A 20,516-nucleotide genomic window follows, 5' to 3' on the forward strand; every position below is an offset into this window, starting at 1 on the left:
TGCTACTTGATCTAGAAGGCCAACTTGCCTAGAGAGGAAATAATTTCCTGGATTGATTCAGAAAAATGCTTAGGGAAGGACGGATGTTAAATGAGTGTGCATGAGGAAGGGCTCCCTGGAGTGAGATCACCTTTACTGGCTGGGATTGGGCAACTGCGGGGACATTAGTCATGGGCAAAGCAGAAGGCAGTCAGCCTCCAAATCACTTCCTTTGAGACACACTGGTTTGCCTGTAGTGGGAGGGAACAGCTTAATGAGTAACTTTAGGGTGTTGCTATCCTGTTCCCTGCGTGGCCTCCACCAGTCAGCAGAGTCTTGGCAGGTGCCCTTTTACTGTAAAGGTGTGCCCTATTGTTCTAAATTGTCACAGATCCTACTTTCAGAAGCCTTCACTGCCAGAAAGCTGTAGTACAGGCAGCCCCAACTGAACTTGCTCTGCTTTGAAAACTATGTTTGCTATCAGGAGAGAGAGAGTCTCTCTCTCTCTCTCTCTCTCTCTCTCACACACACACACACACACACAGAGAGAGAGAGAGAGAGAGAGAGAGATCAGTACTACTCGTGCAGCATGTTGACTCAGGACTGAGTCCCACTGAGTAGATTGAGTGGGGTGGGGCTTGCTGGCTGGTAATTGTTTAGGGATTGCAGCCTTTCAGCCCAATCCTATACTATTATACTCAAAAGTAAGGTGAATTGAGTAATCTGGGGCTTACTTCCCAGGTGCATGAAATGGCAGCTGAAATCTGCCTGTTACTCCATCCTCCACTTCTGCCCTGAGTGTGTGTGTTTTGAAGGCTTCCTCAGGAGGTTTATGGTAATCCAAAATGGCCATCCGTGGGGGGTTTCCTCCCTCCCAGGAGGGTGAGCAGGCCAAGTTCCTTCTGGCTTCTGAACACAGCTTTCAACTAAAAATCAATTTGGATGACCAGAACAATATTTTCCATGTGCCGACCTCCGTAGGATATAATTCTGAACATGTGGAACATCCTGTCTTGTGGAAAGGAAACTGTTATAATGAAGAGGGCTAAGCAGCTTCTCTCTTTAAAAAAATACCCTCCTTGCAGACTTCTCCATTCATTTTTAAAAGGGGTATTTTTAAAGCAAACAATTGAAGCTCAGTTTATATATGAAGCTGTGTGTATGTGTATTTAAAAGCAGAAACATCTACATGTAGAAACAACTAGTGCGCCAGAGCCATATGCCACAGACTGGATTTCTGGCGTACTCCTTTTGCTCACAGTCACCAGAGACAACGCACCTGGTTGGGGCTGAAAACCCGGCAGAAGGTTCTGTAGATGCTAAGTGCTCAATCCCAGCCAGGTAGGTTGTCAAATTACTGGGTTTTAAATATATATATACCTGGTGTCGTGCTTAAACCAGGGCTGAGGAGGAGCTGATTCTGCCATAGGCCAACACCCACCACACCCAACTTGGCAACTCATCTGACCAAGATTTGAAGCCAAAGTTTAACTGAAGTTGCAAATTCTAGTCAAATGGAAACCCTGGCTAGCCTTTGTCATAGCTCATATCAGTAGATAAGGTAGGAGTGAGGAAACCACTCCCTGTGGGGGAGCAGAAAAAGAGAAGCCCATAGCTCAATGGCAGACACCCCTGGTTTTTACATGTAGAAGTTTGGTGATCTGGTGCCCTGCCCCTCAGGGTTTTGAACTAAAACTCCCATCAACTCCAGCCAGCTGGGCACCAGACTGGCAAAGCCTGCTTTAAAGGATCCTTGCCTGAGACCCTGACAAGCTGTTGCCAGTCAAAGACAGCAGTACTGGACGAGATCAGGAGTAGGCAGGCTTTAGGATCCACTTTAATTTTTTTACCAAACCCCCAAGACCAGCCAATTGGAGTCAGTTACAAAAGGCATCCTTTTGGTATTCTCCACTTGGTTCTGCAATCAGAAGGAAGGAATGGTGATGGCATAAGGTCTCTCCTCGACCGCCCTTCGACTGTCCTCCACCCCGGTTTTTCTGGTGGTGCCAAGAATCCCCCTGTGCCTTGTTGCTATGAAACTCCTTGGAGATATCTGGAGTATTTTGGACAGCACTTGAGCATCCTGCTGTCACTAAGCCCCACCTATCCTAGAATGACTCTGGAATATGGAGTGTTCAACTCAAGGCGATTCTCTGGTTTGACATTCCCTGTGTTTCAGCCAGTATTCTTCCTAGTTTTCTCTACCCCAGCAAGTCCTGCTCATTCCCCCTTCCTGTTTTCTCAGGGGGCGGGGCACAATTTTTCCATTCCATTTGCATTATAACACAAGCATGTTCAGAGCCAATTTATTTGCTCTTTCCCAAATAGAAGGAAGTAAAGCCCCCTTCTCCCACCGAACACACCTAGAGTTGCACAGAGGCCACAATTCTGTTTGCTGATATCTTGAACAAGCATACTTTTCAGAATTCATGCAAGTTCTCTAAGCCTTCCCTGCAAACATAGACCAATATAGAGATGGTAATAATATTGGTCTACCTTGCAGGACTCTTGTGAGGACTGGTGAGATAAGGCATGTGAAATGATTTGAATGCCAGCAAATGCTAAGTGGCATTAAGGCCACAATCCTAAAAACCTAAGCAGCTTTGTACTGAATTAGTATAGAGACAATACTGAGGTAGATGGACTAACTGGGAACAGTTCTCGGGGGTTTCAGACAATAGAAATCCCAAAGCTATACCTGGCGGTGCCAGGGATTGAAGCTGGGGCCATCTGAATGCAAAGCCACTGAGCTCCACCCTTCCAGACTGGGGAGTAATATCCATCAGACACAACAGGATTTGCTTCTGAATAGACATGCATAAGATTGCACTACATATCTCCCATAACGGTTTCCAGAAACGTAGACAAGCACCTTTCATTCTCATGTCTTCCCATTTCATTTGCGTTGTTATGGTGGCCCTTTCGCAATCTCTGTTGGTGGGAGTCTGTCTTGTTTTTGCATATCTGGCTCTTGCTAGGTAGCCTGCTAAACAATTGATGCTGGGAATCTGTAGCAGGCTCAGTCCCTGGTAACTACTTCCTACTGTGCGATTGTGACAGCTGGCTCAACTCTTTAGATGGTTTAAAGCCAGGAGTGTTGCTGTAGTATCACTTAGAGCCAAAAGCATCTGTCCCTGGGAGCACAACCCCACCTTGGAAGTACAGTGGACGCTCGGGTTGCGAACGTGATCCGTGCGGGAGGCATGTTCGCAACCAGCAGCGTCCACAAACCCGCAGCCCCAAGTCTGCACACGCGTGGGTTGCACTTCTGCACTTCTGCATATGCGCAAAGTTCCGGCACTTCCAGCTTTTGGCAGGTCCATAACCTGAAAAAATGCAACCTGAAGCATCTGTAACCAGAGGTATGACTGTACTGTGAATCTTTGACCACCAGGTGGCACCTGTGCACCTTTTCTGGAAAGTCTCCATTCACTTCCCCCTTCCCCCTTTTCTGCTGCAGCAAGCCCCCAAACCTCTCACCCATTCCTGCCCCAGGGCATTTTGTCTTTGTACAAATAGGAGAGAGAGGCTGGGGCAGTTCTAGCAGAACAGGCCTGGGACAAAGCCGCTTAGTCCACCACAGCACAGGAACAAGGCCAAGTGACCCCTCCTTGCTACCCAAGCAAGAGTCTTGTGGGTCAGGGGGATGCACCTTGGGAAATGCGAGATCCGGCTGCATTCCATACCAAGTTCTCTCATCTTGTGTCAGAGCTATTCCACTTCAGGCAGCAAGGGAGGGCTCACAGGACAGGATTGTATCTCAGTGTGCAAAAATGGTTAATATATTTACTTGGTTAATAAATTCCACTACTGATACAAAAACATCTAGATAGCTAGTACGCCCATGAAAACAAGCTAAGGCATAACCCTGACATGCTAGATTTATTGATGCAGGGATTTGAGGTGTCTGTGAAAGAGCATCCTTCACCTTGACCTGTGCTACAGTCCAGAGGTTGCCTGCCTCTTCAGAGCCATGCACTGGGGAAATATTTGGGTACTCTTATGCAGAGAGGCAGGGACGTGGGTGGCGCTGTGGGTTAAACCACAGAGCCTAGGGCTTGCCGCTCAAAAGGTTGGCGGTTCGAATCCCCGTGACGGGGTGAGCTCCCGTTGCTCGGTCCCTGCTCCTGCCCACCTAGCAGTTCGAAAGCACGTCAAAGTGCAAGTAGATAAATAGGTACCACTCCGGCGGGAAGGTAAACGGCGTTTCCATGCACTGCTCTGGTTCACCAGAAGCGGCTTAGTCCTGCTGGCCACATGACCCGGAAGCTCCCTCGGCCAATAATGCGAGATAAAGCAGAGTCGGCCACGACTGGACCTAATGGTCAGGGATCCCTTTACCAATGCAGAGAGGCAATCAAAAGCAGATCACATAGCATGATCCCAGAAGTGTTTACTCCGCTGTAAGATTTTGTGGGCCTTGCAAAAAAAGTATGTGAGGAACTGTGTCTGCATGCAAACTGATCATGGACATGCTTCTTGTTGTTTAGTCGTGTCCGACTTCGTGATCCATTGGACCCGGTGGACACGCGTCCTCAGTAGCAAATCCCACGGCTTTGAACTGGAGCTGGACTCACTCCCGAGGAATTCTAGGAAATGAATTCCACTGGTTTTACAATTCCACTTGTTACAATCAAGCTGGATATATATATTATTGATTTTTTAAAATTAATAAGGAGAGAGGTTTACTTCCAAACTAACAGTGTAAAAGGGGTGGAGGTCTCCACATATAACTTTGGCGAGGAATTAGGCAGCGCGATCCGCAGCGCATTTCATCCGCAGGAAGTCCCGCAGATCTCGGTGATGCTGGTTGGGCTTGAGCGGTTCTTCAGGCGCTGGAGATGCGGCCTTGAAAGGAGTGCGGCTTACTTGCGAGTAAGTGCCCACTGCAGGGCAGGGCGCGGCTCCGCGCCGAGACGCGGCGTCTCCTGGCGGCGCAGGTGGGAGCTGGCGGGGCCGCCAAGGCGGACTTCCGGAGGCGGCGAGGCGGGAGGAGCCGGCGGTGGGCGCCGCCTTGCCTCCTGGCCCTGCGCCGCGCTGCTTGCCGGTCGGCCGCGGCCCGCTTCCCCTTCTTGCTCTCCTCTCCTGCGGTGCCCATGGCGGCGGGGCTCAGCTCGCTGGAGGCCGTGCGCCGCAAGATCCGCAGCCTGCAGGAGCAGGCGGACGGCGCCGAGGAAAGGGCCGGCCGGCTCCAGCGGGAGCTCGACGAGGAGCGGGCGCAGCGCGAACAGGTAGGCGGCGGCGGCGGCGCCGGCCATCCCCCGAGCATCGCGCCGGGCGCCGCATTCCCAAGGGCGGCGGCCGCCCTTCCTGCGCCTTTGCGCCTCTGGCGTCGGGGGAGCCCCCGATCCAGCTCGCCTGGGAACCGGGAGGACGCGGAGCGCGAAAAGGGGGTCTTTTCTCTTTCCAGCTCCCGCCTCGGATTTCTAGCAAGGCGGGACTTGGGGAGCCCCGCTTGGAGTCGGCAGCTCCTCGGTCGCCCTTCCATCCCGGAGACAAGAGGGAGCCCAGTTCCCCGCCGCGGGCCTCGTGCCCTGCAAGGCGCGCCCCGTAGCCCGTCTCCCATAAGCTTCCTCGGGAGACAAAGGGGGCTGCCGGGGATGCTGCGATGGCCTCGCCTCGGCGAACAAAGGCGGCGCTTTTGGAAAGTTCCCCGCAAGAAGCGAGCGGGCCGTTGCAAGGGGAGCCTGGCGCGGCGCGGCTTCGACCGAGGCCGAGGAGAGCCTTGCAGGAGTCGCTTCGGGCTCGGGGGGCTCAGGCTCGGAGAGGAAGCGTAGCTAGAGTGAGCTACCGTTTAGGATTGCTTTGCGCGCCGTGGCAGGTCTGCACCGCGTGCCCCTGAAAATCTGAATTCGGGGCAGCGCAAAACCCACCTTTACACCTCTGGGATGAAGAGGGCGGGGCTCTGGGCACAGCGAGGGGGTTCTAAGTGTTTGCTTTTTTAAACGGAGTATAAAATCCATGCAAAACAGCATGGCTGTGAAGGACATGCATTAATGTGCACACTTTGATTCCGGTTTATCCGGCCTTCCTTGTAAGCAGCATAAATTGGCATGCCAGCCTCATAGCCTACCCAGAAATTTGCCTGATGCCAAGGGGGACCATTGGAGCATCCTATGCTCCAGTTTTGGCTACAAGGGCTCCCCAGGGATTTGCGCAGGAGGTTTTCCCAGCTCTGCCGGGGCCTGCTAAGGGTCGAACTTGGAACCATCTGCCTCCTAAGAAGGAGCTGTTCTGCCCTTTCCTCCTTTGAGCTAGGGCCCTTCCCTAACCTGGGGGGGGGGGGGGCGGTTTAGGTGAGGCTCGGAGACCTAATGCAAACCAGAAATCCTTTAAAGCTAAGCAGAGACTTGAATTCCCCTCCAACTTAAACCCAGTGTCCTGTCCTCTGCAGCATATTAACTTTTCTCTTTAAAATGTTGGAGGATTTGCTCCCATGGGTGTAGTCAGGGGGTGGGGCGTCTGCGCCCCCCCCAATCAAGTAAATAAATAGAAATAACTAACCGACCAATTTCATTGCAGATATCTTGGTTCTGCCCCTGCAACAAAAGCCTGCCTCCGCTAAAATAATTCCTGGCTACACCCAGATGCTGCTTAGAATCATAGAAACCCATAGGGTCGTGGGTTTGAGCCCCACGTTGGCCAAAAGATTCCTGCATTGCAGAGGGTTAGACTCTAGATGACCTTTGGGGTCCTTTCCCACTCTGATTCATAGACTTCGAGAGGCATACAGTCCAATACTCTACAATGCAGGACCCACAGCTAAAGTATCACTGATATAGGTGGCCATCCATCCCCAATGAAGGAGAGACCACCCCCCTCTGTGCACATCTTGCACTGCACCCAGCCCTGAGAGGCAGCTGAACATTCATTTTGGAATGTTCCCAATACAGGGTCACAGTATTAGGTGCAAACAACATTGTGTGTTATACCTGTGCAAATTTGTTGGCCAGAGGAGGGGTGGGGACTCTTTGGCCCTCCTTAAGGTGTTGGATTCCATTCCCCCATCAGCTGCAGTCGTCAGCAAGGTCAGGGATGATGGGAGTTGTAGTCGGGCAACATTTGGAGGATGTTCCTCACCCTGGACTAGAGTTCTTTCTCAACGAACATCAGAAGAGTCCTGCTGCTGGATCAGATCAAAGAGCATAAGAATAGCTTTGCTGGATCAGGCCAAAGACCCTTCTGGCCCTGCATCTGTTTCTCACAATGGCCCACTCCTATAGAATGGAAACATCATCTGTCCTACCAGTTCTCTTAGTAGGCTAGCAAAAAATAGCAGTAGTAATAAAAGCCTTCTGCAGAGCAGATTGGGGCATGAGGGGTGCTGGTTATGGAAAAACATTTCCCTCCCCGCTTCTCCATGGCCAATGTGGGAATGAAGTGGGCTGATGGGGGAGGGCCAGACCATTCATGCACCCCATGGCATTCCTTGTTGCCTGCCAGGGGAGTTGCTCAGCCAAACGTTGGCCCTCCAGATGTTGCAAGGATACTGCTCTCCACCTTCCCTGAACCCTGGCCATGCTGGCTGCCAGCTTTGCTGGGTGATGGGAGCCCTGACAACATCTGGGGGTCATTGCTCCTGCCCTGACTCTTCTCATTTGGGAGAATATGCTCCCACCTTTTGTTGTGTAAGGAATGGCTTTGCTACTCAACGCCACAGCTCCCTGTGGCAGATAATTCTGCAGGTTAACAGTGTACTTAAAATGACAAAACTCTCCCGCAACCACCCAGTTTCTTTGGATTGTGACTCCTGCCCTTTGGTATTTGCTGAAAGACAAAACTCCCTTGTCACTTTCTGCGTATGCCACCCATGAGAGAGCCCTTCTGGGTCAGCCTTTAAAGGCTTCTCTAGCTTATCATCCTGTTTCCTGTGGTAGCCAACTTCCTGGGGGACCACAAAGGAGGTAGCACTCTGGTGCTGTTGCTCCCCAGAAAGTAGCATTCAACGACACATTGCCACTGAACATGGAGATTCCACTTAGCCATCATTACTATTGAAAAAGACCCCTATTTGTGCACTTTCCTGCTCTGCTTTTCGTGCAACTTTCTCTTCATCCAGGTTGTTAGTGTGTGGTTGTGCTGCCTGGGCTGCAAATTCTCAAGCATGCTGTCTGAGATTCACCCACAAAAGAACTCTGCCTTGAGCAGGTGCAGCTGGTGACTCAGACATCATGGATGCCTGGGTGATGGGCAACTTCCCTGAGCATTGCTAACCAGTTTCATTCAAGCTCTGATCCTGTGTTCATTTACATGGGAATAATCTCCCTTGACTTCTAAGTAAATATGCATAATGATGTTGGTACCATTTTTTTTAGAAAAACCAATGTGAACATCTTTGAATCTGGTTTCCTTTGCTACAGGGCTGAGTTTCACATGGCTGCTATGCGCAGGGTTGCCATACAGGTGTTCAGATCAGGACTTGTTTTGTTTTGTTAAGACAAAAAAAAAAAAAGTGGCACCTGCAACAAAATGTTCAGGCTGCCAGCAGCTCCCTCCCACCTCCATTTCAAGCACTGCGATGCCACTTCAAAAACCATCACTTCTCTCAAAGGATCCCGGGAACTTGTAGTTTGTTAAGGCTACTGAGAGGTATTAAAGGTAAAGGGACCCCTGACCATTAGGTCCAGTCGTGACCGACTCTGGGGTTGCAGCGCTCATCTCGCTTTAATGGCCGAGGGAGCCGGGGTACAGCTTCTGGGTCATGTGGCCAGCATGGCTAAGCCGCTTCTGGCAAACCAGAGCAGCGCATGGAAACGCCGTTTACCTTCCCACCGGAGCGGTACCTATTTATCTACTTGCACTTTGAGGTGCTTTCGAACTGCTAGGTTGGCAGGAGCAGGGACCGAGCAACGGGAGCTCACCCCATCGCGGGGATTCGAACCGCCGACCTTCTGATCAGCAAGCCCTAGGCTCTGTGGTTTAACCCACAGCGCCACCCATGTGCCTCTACTGAGAGGTGTTAGGAGAGCCCCATTCCCCTCGCAAAGCTACAGTTCCCAGAGTGGTTTAACAATTCCTCTTCTCGGGGAACTCTGGGAGCTGTAGTTCTCTTGAGGGGAATGGGGGCCTGCTCACAACTCTCAGCACCCTTAACAAACTACAGCTCCCATGGTTCTTTGGGGAAGCCATGGCCATGAAAAGGGAAGCTTTAAGTGTATAGTGCAGGTGGGGCCTTCATTGCTGTTCCTGTTTGCCTGCTGGGATCCTGCCCTTTTCTCTGCAGCAAACATTTAGTTGGGCAGGTGCCGTGTGGGGTGGATGCTTGACTTAATGGCAGGTGACCCACTTGTTGACTTGATCACCATGCAAAGCACAGGGAGGCGGGGATGAGGAGAGGAGGGGCAGGGGAACCCGGAGCCAGGGCTGTTTGGGGATGTGGGCTCTAGGTGGAGCAGGACTCCAACTCCTGCCGTCTCTGACCATTGGCCATGCTGCCTGCTGGGACTTGGGGTCCAGGTTTCCCCATCCCTGACTTAGATGGTTTTGCAATTCAGGCTGCAGTCCTATGCCTGGGGACTCATCTCAGCATCTGAGAAAACGTTGCCTGTTAAGGAAGCCTTGTATGTATATTTTTTACATTTTTCTTGCTTGCCTGTTTCTCCAAAGAGACTGGAGGCAGCAAATAATAGTAAAAACAGATTAAATCAAACATGATTCCTTTAAAAAAAAATCCCCCAAAACACATGTCCAGATCAACCCATTTAACAAATTCCGGCAGCTTGAAAATAATGTAGAAGCCATCCTGGGGTGGGTGGAGATATATAATCAACCCAAGGACTTTTAAAGCCAAGGTCGTTTAAGTAAGTCCACAAAAGTTGATAAGTCTGTAAAAATGTTGTCTAGCCTGCTGCAGAATGGGAGTGCAGGGCTGGAGAGCAGGCAAGCTCTTAGAGGCCAGGCTGTAAGAAATGGCCAGTGTATTGTGCAAATTCCAAATCCTGTGAGGATACTCCTTTAAAACACACAGATCCGGTAACTAGCAGAGTTGTTGAAGGGGAGTCTCTGCAGGGTGGAGGGTGCTGTTCCCTTCCCATTCACTTCAGAATGACGACTGGAGGGGGAGGGAAATAGTTGCTGTCAAGCCCAGCAGCAATCATTAATCCCTGGTCTTCTCATAGTGAAACTATGAGCAAACACAGACCAGAAACTTGTGTTTATCGGCTAGCCCTGGAAGTGCCCCTCCGGTGTCATGGGTAGTTTTCTTTACCATATAAGGAAAAGCCCTGCTTTGCAGAAAGAGGGGAGAAAGGCGGAGGGGGGGGGAGAGCAAGGCCATAATTTTGGGACTTTCAAGGAAACTACAAGCAAGCCTCTGCTGACTTTCTGCTTTGGGAACAGGAAGTGGGATACTGACCTTTAATCACTGCAGACTGCAGTTGGGTTGAGATCAGTTTTGATGTAATTATTAACTGGGCTGCCTAATCGGTTTTTTTCCGCACTTGAGACCAGGGTTGTTTGCCAGTTTCCCCCTCCCCAGAGATGAAAGTGCTGTAACACTGAGAGCCTCGGAAAGCACACATGGACTCTGCTTCAGCCACGCCGGCCCAGGAAGTTATTCTGTGCAGGCCCCACCCAAGTGAACAGGAGCTCAGTGCATTGAAATGTGGCGTCGCCCTTTTGACTTCCAGAAACTTGTATTTATTCCTGATCTTTTTGCACTGGAGATCCTAAGCAATAGTGAGGCTTTTGCATCAAAAACCACAGCAACTGAGTTTGCAGAAGAGCATGAAAATGTGGCTTAGGTTGCAGTCCTAAACCCACTTCCTAGTGAGTAAGCTCTCTTGCACACAGTGGAGTTTCCATCAAAGTTGACATGTCGCTGTGAACTTGTGGAAGTATTTAAAATTAGGTAGTCTGGTTTGCTCATATTTCATGTTAGAATAATAATAATAATAATAATAATAATAATAATAATAATAATAATAATAATTTATTATTTATACCCCGCCCATCTGGCTGGGCCTCCCCAGCCACTCTGGGCGGCTTCCATAAAAACCAAAAATACAGTAAACTATCACACGTTAAAAACTTCCCTGAACAGGGCTGCCTTAAGATGTCTTCTGAATGTCAGGTAGTTGTTTATCGCTTTGACATCTGCTGGAAGGGCGTTCCACAGGGTGTAGGGAATGACATTCCTTGTAAAATAAGGCGTCCCTTGACAAGTTGTATAAAAAGTATTGAACTCTTTCCCCCTCTCTGATAGGATCATATATGGCACGTGGGCCACCACACGTTGGGTTGGAGCTACTGACTGGTGCCCTTTCTGGCACAGAGGATCTGAGAGTGCAGGCCACTTCCCCGTGCGCTGTGGTTTTTCTCTTGCTGACTTGGCTGAGGATTCAGCATCAGCCCAGCCCTGGAGAATCAGCCAGGAGTCTGAGCTGTCTCTTTGGGTCCTGTCCAGGACTCCCAGAAACTCCCCTGGCCTGCTTATGCCCTGCAGAGACCCCAAAGCTTTTCATGGGGGAAATGCAATTCCGTCCTTACTCCATGATTTGAGCAAAAAGTCTGGAAGTATGTCAGGCTGGTGCGAAGGAGAAGACAGCTCTCTGCCCCAAGAAGTTTGCAATCTGGAATGATGGTAGCCAGTGTGGTGCCCTCTAGAAGTTGGTGGATCCCCAACTCCTGTCTGCCCCAGCCAGCATGACCTGTCATTGAGGATGGTGGGAGTTGGGGATCCAGCAACATACAGAGGGTGCTGTGTTGGCCACTTTTGATCTAAATTTTGGAAGCAGGAGGAGTTGCATCCAGGGCAGCACATCTGTAAAGGGCAGTTGCTGGGCCTCATCTCCCCACCCTTCGTGTTCTTGCCCTTGATCTTTAATACCCATGTAGCTCTTTCACGTTGTAGCTCTGAAAGGTGGTGGGTGGTCCATTTCCTTTGACTGTTGATAAGTGAAAGTGGCTCTTGATCCCTCAGTGAGTGAAGGATGAGACTGCCTGAGGTATATCATGAAGTAACTCTTATGAAAAGGAAAGAATTGAGAAATATTCTAACAGATTAGGCAAGCGGTGATGGGGACACACATGGCCACAGCCTGCTTTTTTAAAGAATCCTCTACTTTAATAATTGGTTGCTTATTCTCTGCTAACCCCTCAAAACACCACTTTCCCCTATTTTGTTTCCGTCTGCTTCCCCCCCAGCCTGGCACCCTCCAGATGTTTCAGACTTACAGCTCTGGGAGTTGTAGTCCAAAACACCTGAAGGACGCCAGGTTGGGGAGAAGCTGGCTTTCCTCTTCACAGTGTGCTTCCCAACCACCTCTTCGGCTCCCTCAAAACTCACGGCGTTTTCCTTTCTCCACAGGCTGAGAGCGATGTGGCTTCTCTGAACAGGCGTATCCAACTGGTAGAGGAAGAGTTGGATCGTGCCCAGGAGCGCCTGGCAACAGCCTTGCAGAAACTGGAGGAGGCTGAGAAGGCGGCAGATGAGAGCGAAAGGTGGGGATAGCCCTCCAACTGTTGTCCAATCTCAAAAAAATCCCCCCAAAAAACCACCTCAGTTGGGAGGCAGGAGCATAGCAGCTGTTGTGGCCTGGCTTGTGTTGTGTTGGGCCTTTTAGCCTTGGTTGTGTTGGGCCACGTACCCTAATGCACAGCATATCTTGGCAAGAGGGCACCTGAATGGCATCTTCACACATCCATATCCTCCCAGAGTTCCCTGAGAAGAGGGATTGTTAAACCATTCTGGGAACTGTAGCTCTCTGAGGGGAATAGGGATCTCCAAAGTGCTCTCAGAACCCTTAACAAACTACAGCTCCCAGAATTCTTTGGGGGGGGCATGACATTTTAAAGTGGTATCATTGTGCTTCAACTCTCTGGTGTGAATGTGGACACAAGCATACATACATGCACATGCACTCCGACATGGGGCCCAGTCCACCAGGGTATTATTTTATTAAATTTCTCCAAATTTATACAGTTAACTCCCCCTTTGTGTGCATTTGAGGCATGCATGACCACTGACCTGTACACCATTTTCAGCCCCAGAAGGGCGTGAGGCTGGCTTACACAGTCCTCTTGATGCATACAGTGCATTCCCTGGACACTGGCTTAAAAAAAAAAGCAAACTAGCAAATAGCCTGTTGTAAGTAGCTGTGTCTTTTGAAGGGAAGTTTGTACCCTTTTACACCCCTGCAAAGTATTTGTGAGCAGAGGCTGAGCCAGTCGCTGCCAAGAATGGAAGGGTGGCACCGAATTGTTCTTTCCCATACGAGTGAGTGGCAGCCATACATGTACTAGATAGTTGGACTATCTTGAAGTTTAATTTTGGTATCCAAAAGTGAAATGAGCTGGGGGCGGGGGGACAAAATTTCAGCCCACCAGTGAGGAAGGCACTTGTGGGAAGTCCTTAATAGTGTTTTAGAATTGTGGAAACTTTCCTAGCCAGAGAGATGGCTGCAGAAGATATTCAGTGGGTTGGAGGCAGGTGCTTTATACCCCAGGACTATCCAGGGAAGCATAAATTAGGCAAAATCAGAGAGGCCATGCTGATTTGCCTACAGGTCACAGAAATAACTTTGGGGGGGGGGTGAAGGGGAGCAGAATTGTTGAGACACAAATGGGCCTTCAATAGCAAGCTGTTTTCCAACCCTTGTAATTTCTGCCTTCCAGAGGAATGAAGGTCATTGAGAGCAGAGCCCTGAAGGATGAGGAGAAGATGGAGATCCAGGAGATCCAACTCAAGGAGGCCAAACACATTGCTGAGGACGCTGACCGCAAGTATGAAGAGGTGGGTACTTGAGCGCAGTCAGGGGCCCTTGGGAGGTTTGGCTGCTGTTTCCAAGGAGGACCTGTGAGGAGGCAGACCTGAGATGCTCTGCAGAAGGCATGGGGTGGCAGGGTGACCCACTGAGAGACAGCAAGGATCTGAGCGGAGAAGCTTTGTGGAGGAAGCCCACAAGAGCGGGGCGGAATGTGATGTCTTTTGCCTAGCAAGTGTTTGAGAGTGTGTGCTGAAATTTCACAAGGGCAGGATCTCTGGGAGTTGTACACCATCTCCTGAAGCTGGGGACTTGACCTTGGCTTCCTGCCTTCTGAAATGGTCTCCCTCTCCACCTCCATGTCTCAAGTACGGTCAGCACAGTTACTTGGGGCAATCTTCCCTGACCTATTGCCCTCCAGATGTTGTTGGGAGATGATTCTCCACCGCAGTCTCCATCTTGCTGCTGGGCCCTGAGTCTCCCCCTCCTTCTGCTTTCCCCATTGCTATAGGTGGCTCGTAAGCTGGTGATCATTGAGAGCGACCTGGAGCGTGCGGAGGAGCGGGCTGAACTGTCAGAAAGGTAGGGGCCACTGCCTGGCCGATTAAAAAAGGGCTCTGGGGTCCGTGCGGCAAGTGTGATTTATGTCGCAGTACATGAGTGTCTGGTGCGGGACGGTGACTGGCTATCTTCCAGCGGCAGCTGCGGGGGTCTGCTGCATGCCTTGGCACGCCTGAGTGTGTGTGCGTGTCGTTGCGCCTGCGTACGTCTGTGCGCTTCCGTGGTGTCTGAATCGTTTCCTCTGGGGGCCTCTCTTATTTGGTCTGGGTCACTGCATGCTTTTTTACTCGCACACGGATTGTTTTGTGAATGGCTCTTGTGCATTTTCATGTGTTCACTAACAGCCAAGCCCGACAGCTGGAGGAACAGTTAAGGATAATGGATCAAACGTTGAAAGCATTAATGGCTGCTGAGGAGAAGGTACTGGAGACAACATACCTCTGTATCTGTGAACCGAATGATCAGGTTTTTTTAGCTGCCACCCAAATCTCCTGGCTACCCTGACCTTCTAGTTAGATGCCTCTTAGCAGTAGTGGCTGGATCTCCCCTTTATCCTTCTCCTTCCTCTCCTGTGTTTGCTTTCTCTCGTCTCTGGTGTGGATGCCGGCGTGTGTGTGCACAGGTGTGTGCTTAACCTTTTTTGTAGCTGATCGAGCCCCAAGAAGAAGCTGAACCTCCTGGGTTGGTTGAAGAGTTTTGGATAAGTCGGCCCTCAGGTGTTCTGGACTACACCTGCCGCTTGGGCTGTTGGGAACTGTAGTCCAAAACATCTGGCGTTGGCAGAATAAATAATACTGAATCAACCTGAATCAATAAATCAACCTGAGTCAATTAAAACCCACAATTGTGCTTGTACAAGTCACATCTGCATTGGCTCCTGAGTGCAGAAAGAGAATTCCATGGAAAATCCAGACAGAAGATTGTTGCAGGTCTGCAGACAGTTCGAAAATTGCCATTTTGGCCCTGCTGAAATGTGGCAACGTTCATTTGGGGGCCTTTCCACCAGGGACTCTTGACTCACCCAACCCAGAGCACGTGTGTGATGCCCCAGTAGCATAGCAGATTTGTGGACAATATTTTGGAGTCCTTCAAAGCAACTTGGGGTTCTGCGATTAATTTATCTCTTTGATCTCAAGTGGGTTCAGCTTCTTTCAAGGCCCTTTCTTAAGCTCTGAGATTCAGTTTTCATTTTTCTCTATCTTTTCTTCCCTCTCTTTCCCTCCCCCCTCCCCCAATGACTGTTCTTCCTCTTGGCCCCTTTCCTCCCTCCATTCCAAAATAATAGCAAATGTGCTGAACTTGAAGAGGAGTTGAAAACTGTGACCAACAACCTGAGGTCGCTGGAAGCTCAGGCAGAAAAGGTATGGTCTAGCTGCGAAAGGTGCAAATGTTACATGATGGGCTTTCCAAGCCACTTGTCAGAATGTTTATTCTGAAGCAAGTCCTGGTGCCTCCAGTGCAGTGGCGTAGCGTGGGTTGTCAGCACCCGGGGCAAGGCAAGTAATTTGCGCCCCCTAACCCTTGGATTTGCGCCCCCTAACCCGTGGATTTGCCCTAACCCCAGATGTTGCGCCCGGTGTGGCCGGCCCCCCCGCACCCCCCACGCTACGCCACTGCTCCAGTGGGGAATTTACTTCCCGAGTACTCTTTTTTAATATATTTTACTTGCCACTTATTTCTGATGCTTCTAATGCCATGTTTACACCATACAATTAAAAGCACTAGGGTACTACTTTAAACGGTTGTGGCTTCCCTCAGAGAAATCTGGGGGCTGCAGTTTGTTAAGGGTGCTGAGAGTAGTTAGGAGAGACCCCTGTTTCCCTCCTGAAACTACAATTCCTTGAGTGGCTTAATAATCCCTCTTCACAGGGAGCTCTGGCAATTGTAGCTCTGTGCTGGGGAATAGAAGTATCCTAGTAACTCTCAGCTCCTTTAACAAACTACAGCTCCCAAAATTCCTTGGGGTAAGCCATGACCATTTAAAGTGGTATCATTGCACTTCTAATGTATGGTGTGAATGTGACCGTAATCACCCAAAGCTCCCAAGGTGATACTTACAGTGAATACAATACAGATTGGATGGGTTTTGAAGCTACCTCAGATGACTCTTTACCTAGCTGTGTCCAGAGGGCTGCTGTCAGGTCCTGGGCAAAGAAGCACATTTCCATGTCCTTCTGTTTTGAGATCTGTTTAACTGAGAGGTGTCGGGGATTGAACTTGAGATCTTCTGCAAGCAAAGCACTGCTCTTTTTGCTGAGACCTACAGTAAAACAGAACTGTAAAAGCATTCTGTAGATCAATAAAATAATAAAATAGTATAATAACAGTTTTGTTTAGGGTTGCAAAGTGGATTTCTTATTACTATTCTAAAAAGAGAGGTAGAGCAAAAGCCTGCGTCAACAGTCACTTGTTGCCAGATGAAAGCTGTGTGTCTTTGACCCTTTAACTGGATTTCTGAGAATCGGCAATGGATGCTTTCAAGAACAGACTGTGACTGTGGCTTGTAGCATTATGAAGCTGAACAAGGCACCCAATAGGCTATCTTTTAATCATCCTGTGTCAGGAGTTCTGTGCTGTAGTGCAAACCTCTTTCCAGATCCCCCCTGCCCCCACGCATGAGGGAGATTGTGCAGTCCTGCAGAAACAGCTGGTTTGAGCCAGAGCTATAAGCCAGGGTGGGGAGCCAGTGACCCAGGCAGTGTGGCTAATGGTCAGTGGTGGTGGGATTTGGGAGTCCAGCAGTATTTGAAGGGCCATTCCTGTTATAAGCTTTTCCACTGTTAATGCATTTAGCTTACAACAGGCTATTGCTTGGGCTTGCACAATGAAATCTGAACACTTACTCCTGGCATTGCAGTTTTGCTGGTTTCTTCTCATGCAGTTATTTTTAGTGGTCTTTCAATTTGTGATTGTAAAGATATTGGACGTTGCCACCTCAGTGCTGCCCATGTCTGCTCAGTTGACCTTCCATTGGTCTGCTTAATCTACAGTACTCGCAGAAGGAGGACAAGTATGAAGAGGAGATCAAGGTCCTTACTGACAAACTGAAAGAGGTAAAAATGCCGCTGTATCCTTGGGGCAGAAGCCAACCCTCTTCTTTTCCCTGCAGCTTTTAAGAGATTTTGGCCAAACACCATGAAGAATCTTATTTCTTGCCCAAGTGGAGGGCATGAGAGCTTTGCTCTGCTGTTGGGAAACTTCCATTCTGACCAGAAAATGTCCTTTGGGGGCTCCATGTACTAAAAAACAGAGGGCTGCATCCAATTTTAGGCCATTGATTTTGGGTCCATAAATTTTAATAGTTCTACTCTGAGCATAATGTAATTGGATGTCACCTATAAATATAATTGTTACCTTGGGCTCCTTTGGTAGGAAGGGCAAGATACAACATGAATAAATAAAAATAATTGAAATGCTATATTGTTGTATTTGGAGCAGGTTTCCCACTCTGTTTTGGAAGATTCTGCTGCTGCTGCCGCCACCCAGCCTCTTTGCACAATGCAGAAGCTTTCCTATACCTTCCTTGTGCTTTTTGACCATTGCCTTTGTGTGTTTTCTTGGCCTGCAGGCTGAGACCCGAGCTGAGTTTGCAGAGAGGTCGGTAACTAAGCTGGAGAAGAGCATTGATGACTTAGAAGGTACGTTTCTTTATTTGCATCCCTTGCTAACCTAGAAGGCTGAGACAGCAAACTCCATCTTTGAAGTAGGCACTTACAGTGGACAATTGCTAATTTTTGGTCAATACTGGTAAGCGTCTGCCATGCATAAGTGCCAGGCAGCAGAGGTTGGGAGACCTCCCTAGCATCACTGCGTCTGGAACGGAAGTGACCACTAGGCAAGGGAGGAAGATTGCTGTCTGAACAGGAGGGGACACAGGTGGCGCTGTGGTCTAAACCACTGAGCCTCTCAGGCTTGCTGATCGGAAGGTCAGCAGTTTGAATCCCCGTGACGGGGTTAGCTCCTGTTGCTCTGTCCCAGCTCCCGCCATCCTAGCAGTTCAAAAGCACACCGGCGTGAGCGTGAGTAAATAAATAAGTACTGTGGCAGGAAGGTAAATGGTGTTTCCACATAGTCAGATTTGACAGGACTTAACCTTTACCTTTAACGCATGAACAGGGCAGATGAATAACAATTGACTGAAAATGGGGTTTCAGAATGTTTGATAACTGGCTTTAGACAGAAGGTTTTGCTTTTGCATCTTTCTCTTTTGTCTCTGTCCCTTTGGTGTCTCAAGACTTCATTCTCTTGAATATTGAACTCCACTTCCTCCTCCTCCTGGTCCTTCTGGAATATTCCACTGTAAAAAAATGAAGAAGTCAGATAGGAAATGCTATGAGTGCCTTAAGATCACTGGCTGAAAATGTCAGCCAAGGGAGGCATTGCAGTTGCTCCCATTAGGAATGTTGCAAGTTGACATAGTTTTCTGATGGAGATGATGAATGAAGGTCAAGACAGCCATTTGGTGGCACCTACTGACTCCACTGTCAGCGACATTTGAAGCCTTGCTTGTGTGTTAATAGGGAGCATCTGTTTAGCAGTTACATGCACCCTTTGCTTCCAAGGTCTTCACAAGTCCTTGGAATTTTCTTCTGTGTTGGTTGGACACTTGGGGAAATGGAAGTAGTTGCTGGAGAGCCTTCCCTCAAGTCTTCCTGTTCTTGTTGGGGTGTGAGGCCTGACCCTGCTCTCATTCTGTAGGGAACTGCTGCATGGGAAGGGGTTGTCTGCTGTTACACTGGAAGAATATTTTGGACTTGGACTTTGCCAGCTTGTGGGTTCTGGTGCTTCTGGCATACATCTCCGGGGGAAAGGAGGAGTTTGGTTTCAGAGCCCCTTGGGCCTCAGCGCTATTCTTTCTGCTGAGCCAATCTGCTGTCTGACCCTGTGACAGTGGCACCAGGTCCAAGAGTTCAAGCCCCTTGATGCAATGACAGAATCGGAAGGAGCAGTAGGAGAGATAAGGACTTTGACAAGTCCTAGAGAAAAAAGTTCCCTCTGGTGAAATGCTGGTGCCCCAGTGTGTTTCTGGTAGGAAAGCCTTCCTTGGGGGGGGGCTGTGCAACTTCTGCTTCAAGCTGCGTCTAGGCCACAGACTTCTCCAACCTGGTGCCCTCCAGATGTTTTGGACTACAACTCTTAACACCCCCAAGCCAGCACAGTTGCATCATGCTGGAGCTGATATTGTAGTCCAAGCATCTGGAGGGCACTGGCTTGGAGAAGGCTGGTCTAAACTGTACAACTTTTGGCTGCAGAGATGGAACAGCTCAAATGCATGTAGAAAAGTGGGAACAAGTTTTATCCAGGTTTAATGGAAAGCTAGCATCTAGGAGAGTTTTTGCAGTATCACTTTGATGTTTGCTTCCCACCATTTTCTTGCTGAGGAATGCTGTATTGTTATTATTTCTACCCCCATCTAGCAACTCCACTGCTTGAATTCTTTTTGAACCCATTTGACTCATCTGTTTTCTTTTGCTTTCTCTCACACCTCTCCTGTGCCACACGCTGCCGCCTTCCACACACCTCCATCTCTCCCCTCCTGGCTGCCATGACTTCTGGACGGTGTTTTGCTTCCACATCACCCTTGGTCACTGCCTCCTCCTCCTCCTCCCACTTCTTCTGCCTTCCCCTTGGTGACTCTCAGATGAGTTGTATGCTCAGAAACTCAAGTACAAGGCCATCAGCGAGGAGCTGGATCACGCTCTCAACGACATGACTTCCATGTAATTGGCCTCTTGTTTCTGCCTGCCCCTCTGCCCCCGAGGCGCCTCGCTGCTGCAGCCTTGCAGGTTAAACTGGCTCACTCTTTAGTGCAGGGCTGGCCTCTCCACACGCCTGGTGCTGGCGTGGCTGTGCTCTGATGGAAGCATCTAGGGTGGTGGTGGGAAACGTTTTAAATAAAAGTAAGCTTCCAGCCTTTAAAATCTTGGAGAGTTTGTTAAATGTCTCCTAATAATTTCCATGCCAGTTTCGTGGTTTCATCGAGCACAAGGCATTCCTAGTCAGCAATAGATTGGCTGGCAGCCAAATTCATAACACAATTATTGGCAATCAGCTGTGAGGTCCCCCAGCCACCCAGTGCAATTCTTTTTGCTGGGCAACTTACCAGACTCTCTTAACGAGAGGGAAATTCAATGGTCTTTGAGTTTTTTCTATCGCAATAAAGAGTGGGCAAGTTTCATGCTTGGATTGATGAATTTATCTGACATTCCTACAAGGCTCATTTTTACCTAAGTGTGTGTCCATCCTGCTTTCTCCCTACACCCTTTTGGGAGT

General features: G+C 49.4%; 1 protein-coding gene across 27 annotated transcripts in view; it reads left to right on the plus strand.

Moving 5' to 3' along the window:
* Positions 1 to 20,516, plus strand: part of TPM1 (tropomyosin 1) — a 33,625-nt gene that overhangs the window by 3,468 nt on the left and 9,641 nt on the right. For 7 of the 27 annotated variants that reach the window (XM_028706868.2, XM_077919045.1, XM_028706887.2 and 4 more), the window contains 6 exons: positions 12,287 to 12,420; positions 13,594 to 13,711; positions 14,194 to 14,264; positions 15,529 to 15,604; positions 17,234 to 17,296; positions 17,812 to 17,881. In XM_028706868.2, coding sequence (XP_028562701.2) covers positions 12,287 to 12,420; positions 13,594 to 13,711; positions 14,194 to 14,264; positions 15,529 to 15,604; positions 17,234 to 17,296; positions 17,812 to 17,881 — 532 coding nt within the window. Of the gene's footprint in view, positions 1 to 5,024; positions 5,211 to 12,286; positions 12,421 to 13,593; positions 13,712 to 14,193; positions 14,265 to 14,587; positions 14,664 to 15,528; positions 15,605 to 17,233; positions 17,297 to 17,811; positions 17,882 to 19,884; positions 19,968 to 20,516 lie in introns of those variants that run through there. The other 20 variants (XM_077919047.1, XM_028706878.2, XM_028706869.2 and 17 more) reach the window with 13 other exon arrangements.

Source organism: Podarcis muralis, chromosome 14 (genome assembly GCF_964188315.1).
Source record: "Podarcis muralis chromosome 14, rPodMur119.hap1.1, whole genome shotgun sequence".
NCBI classification, from domain to species: Eukaryota; Metazoa; Chordata; class Lepidosauria; order Squamata; family Lacertidae; genus Podarcis; species Podarcis muralis.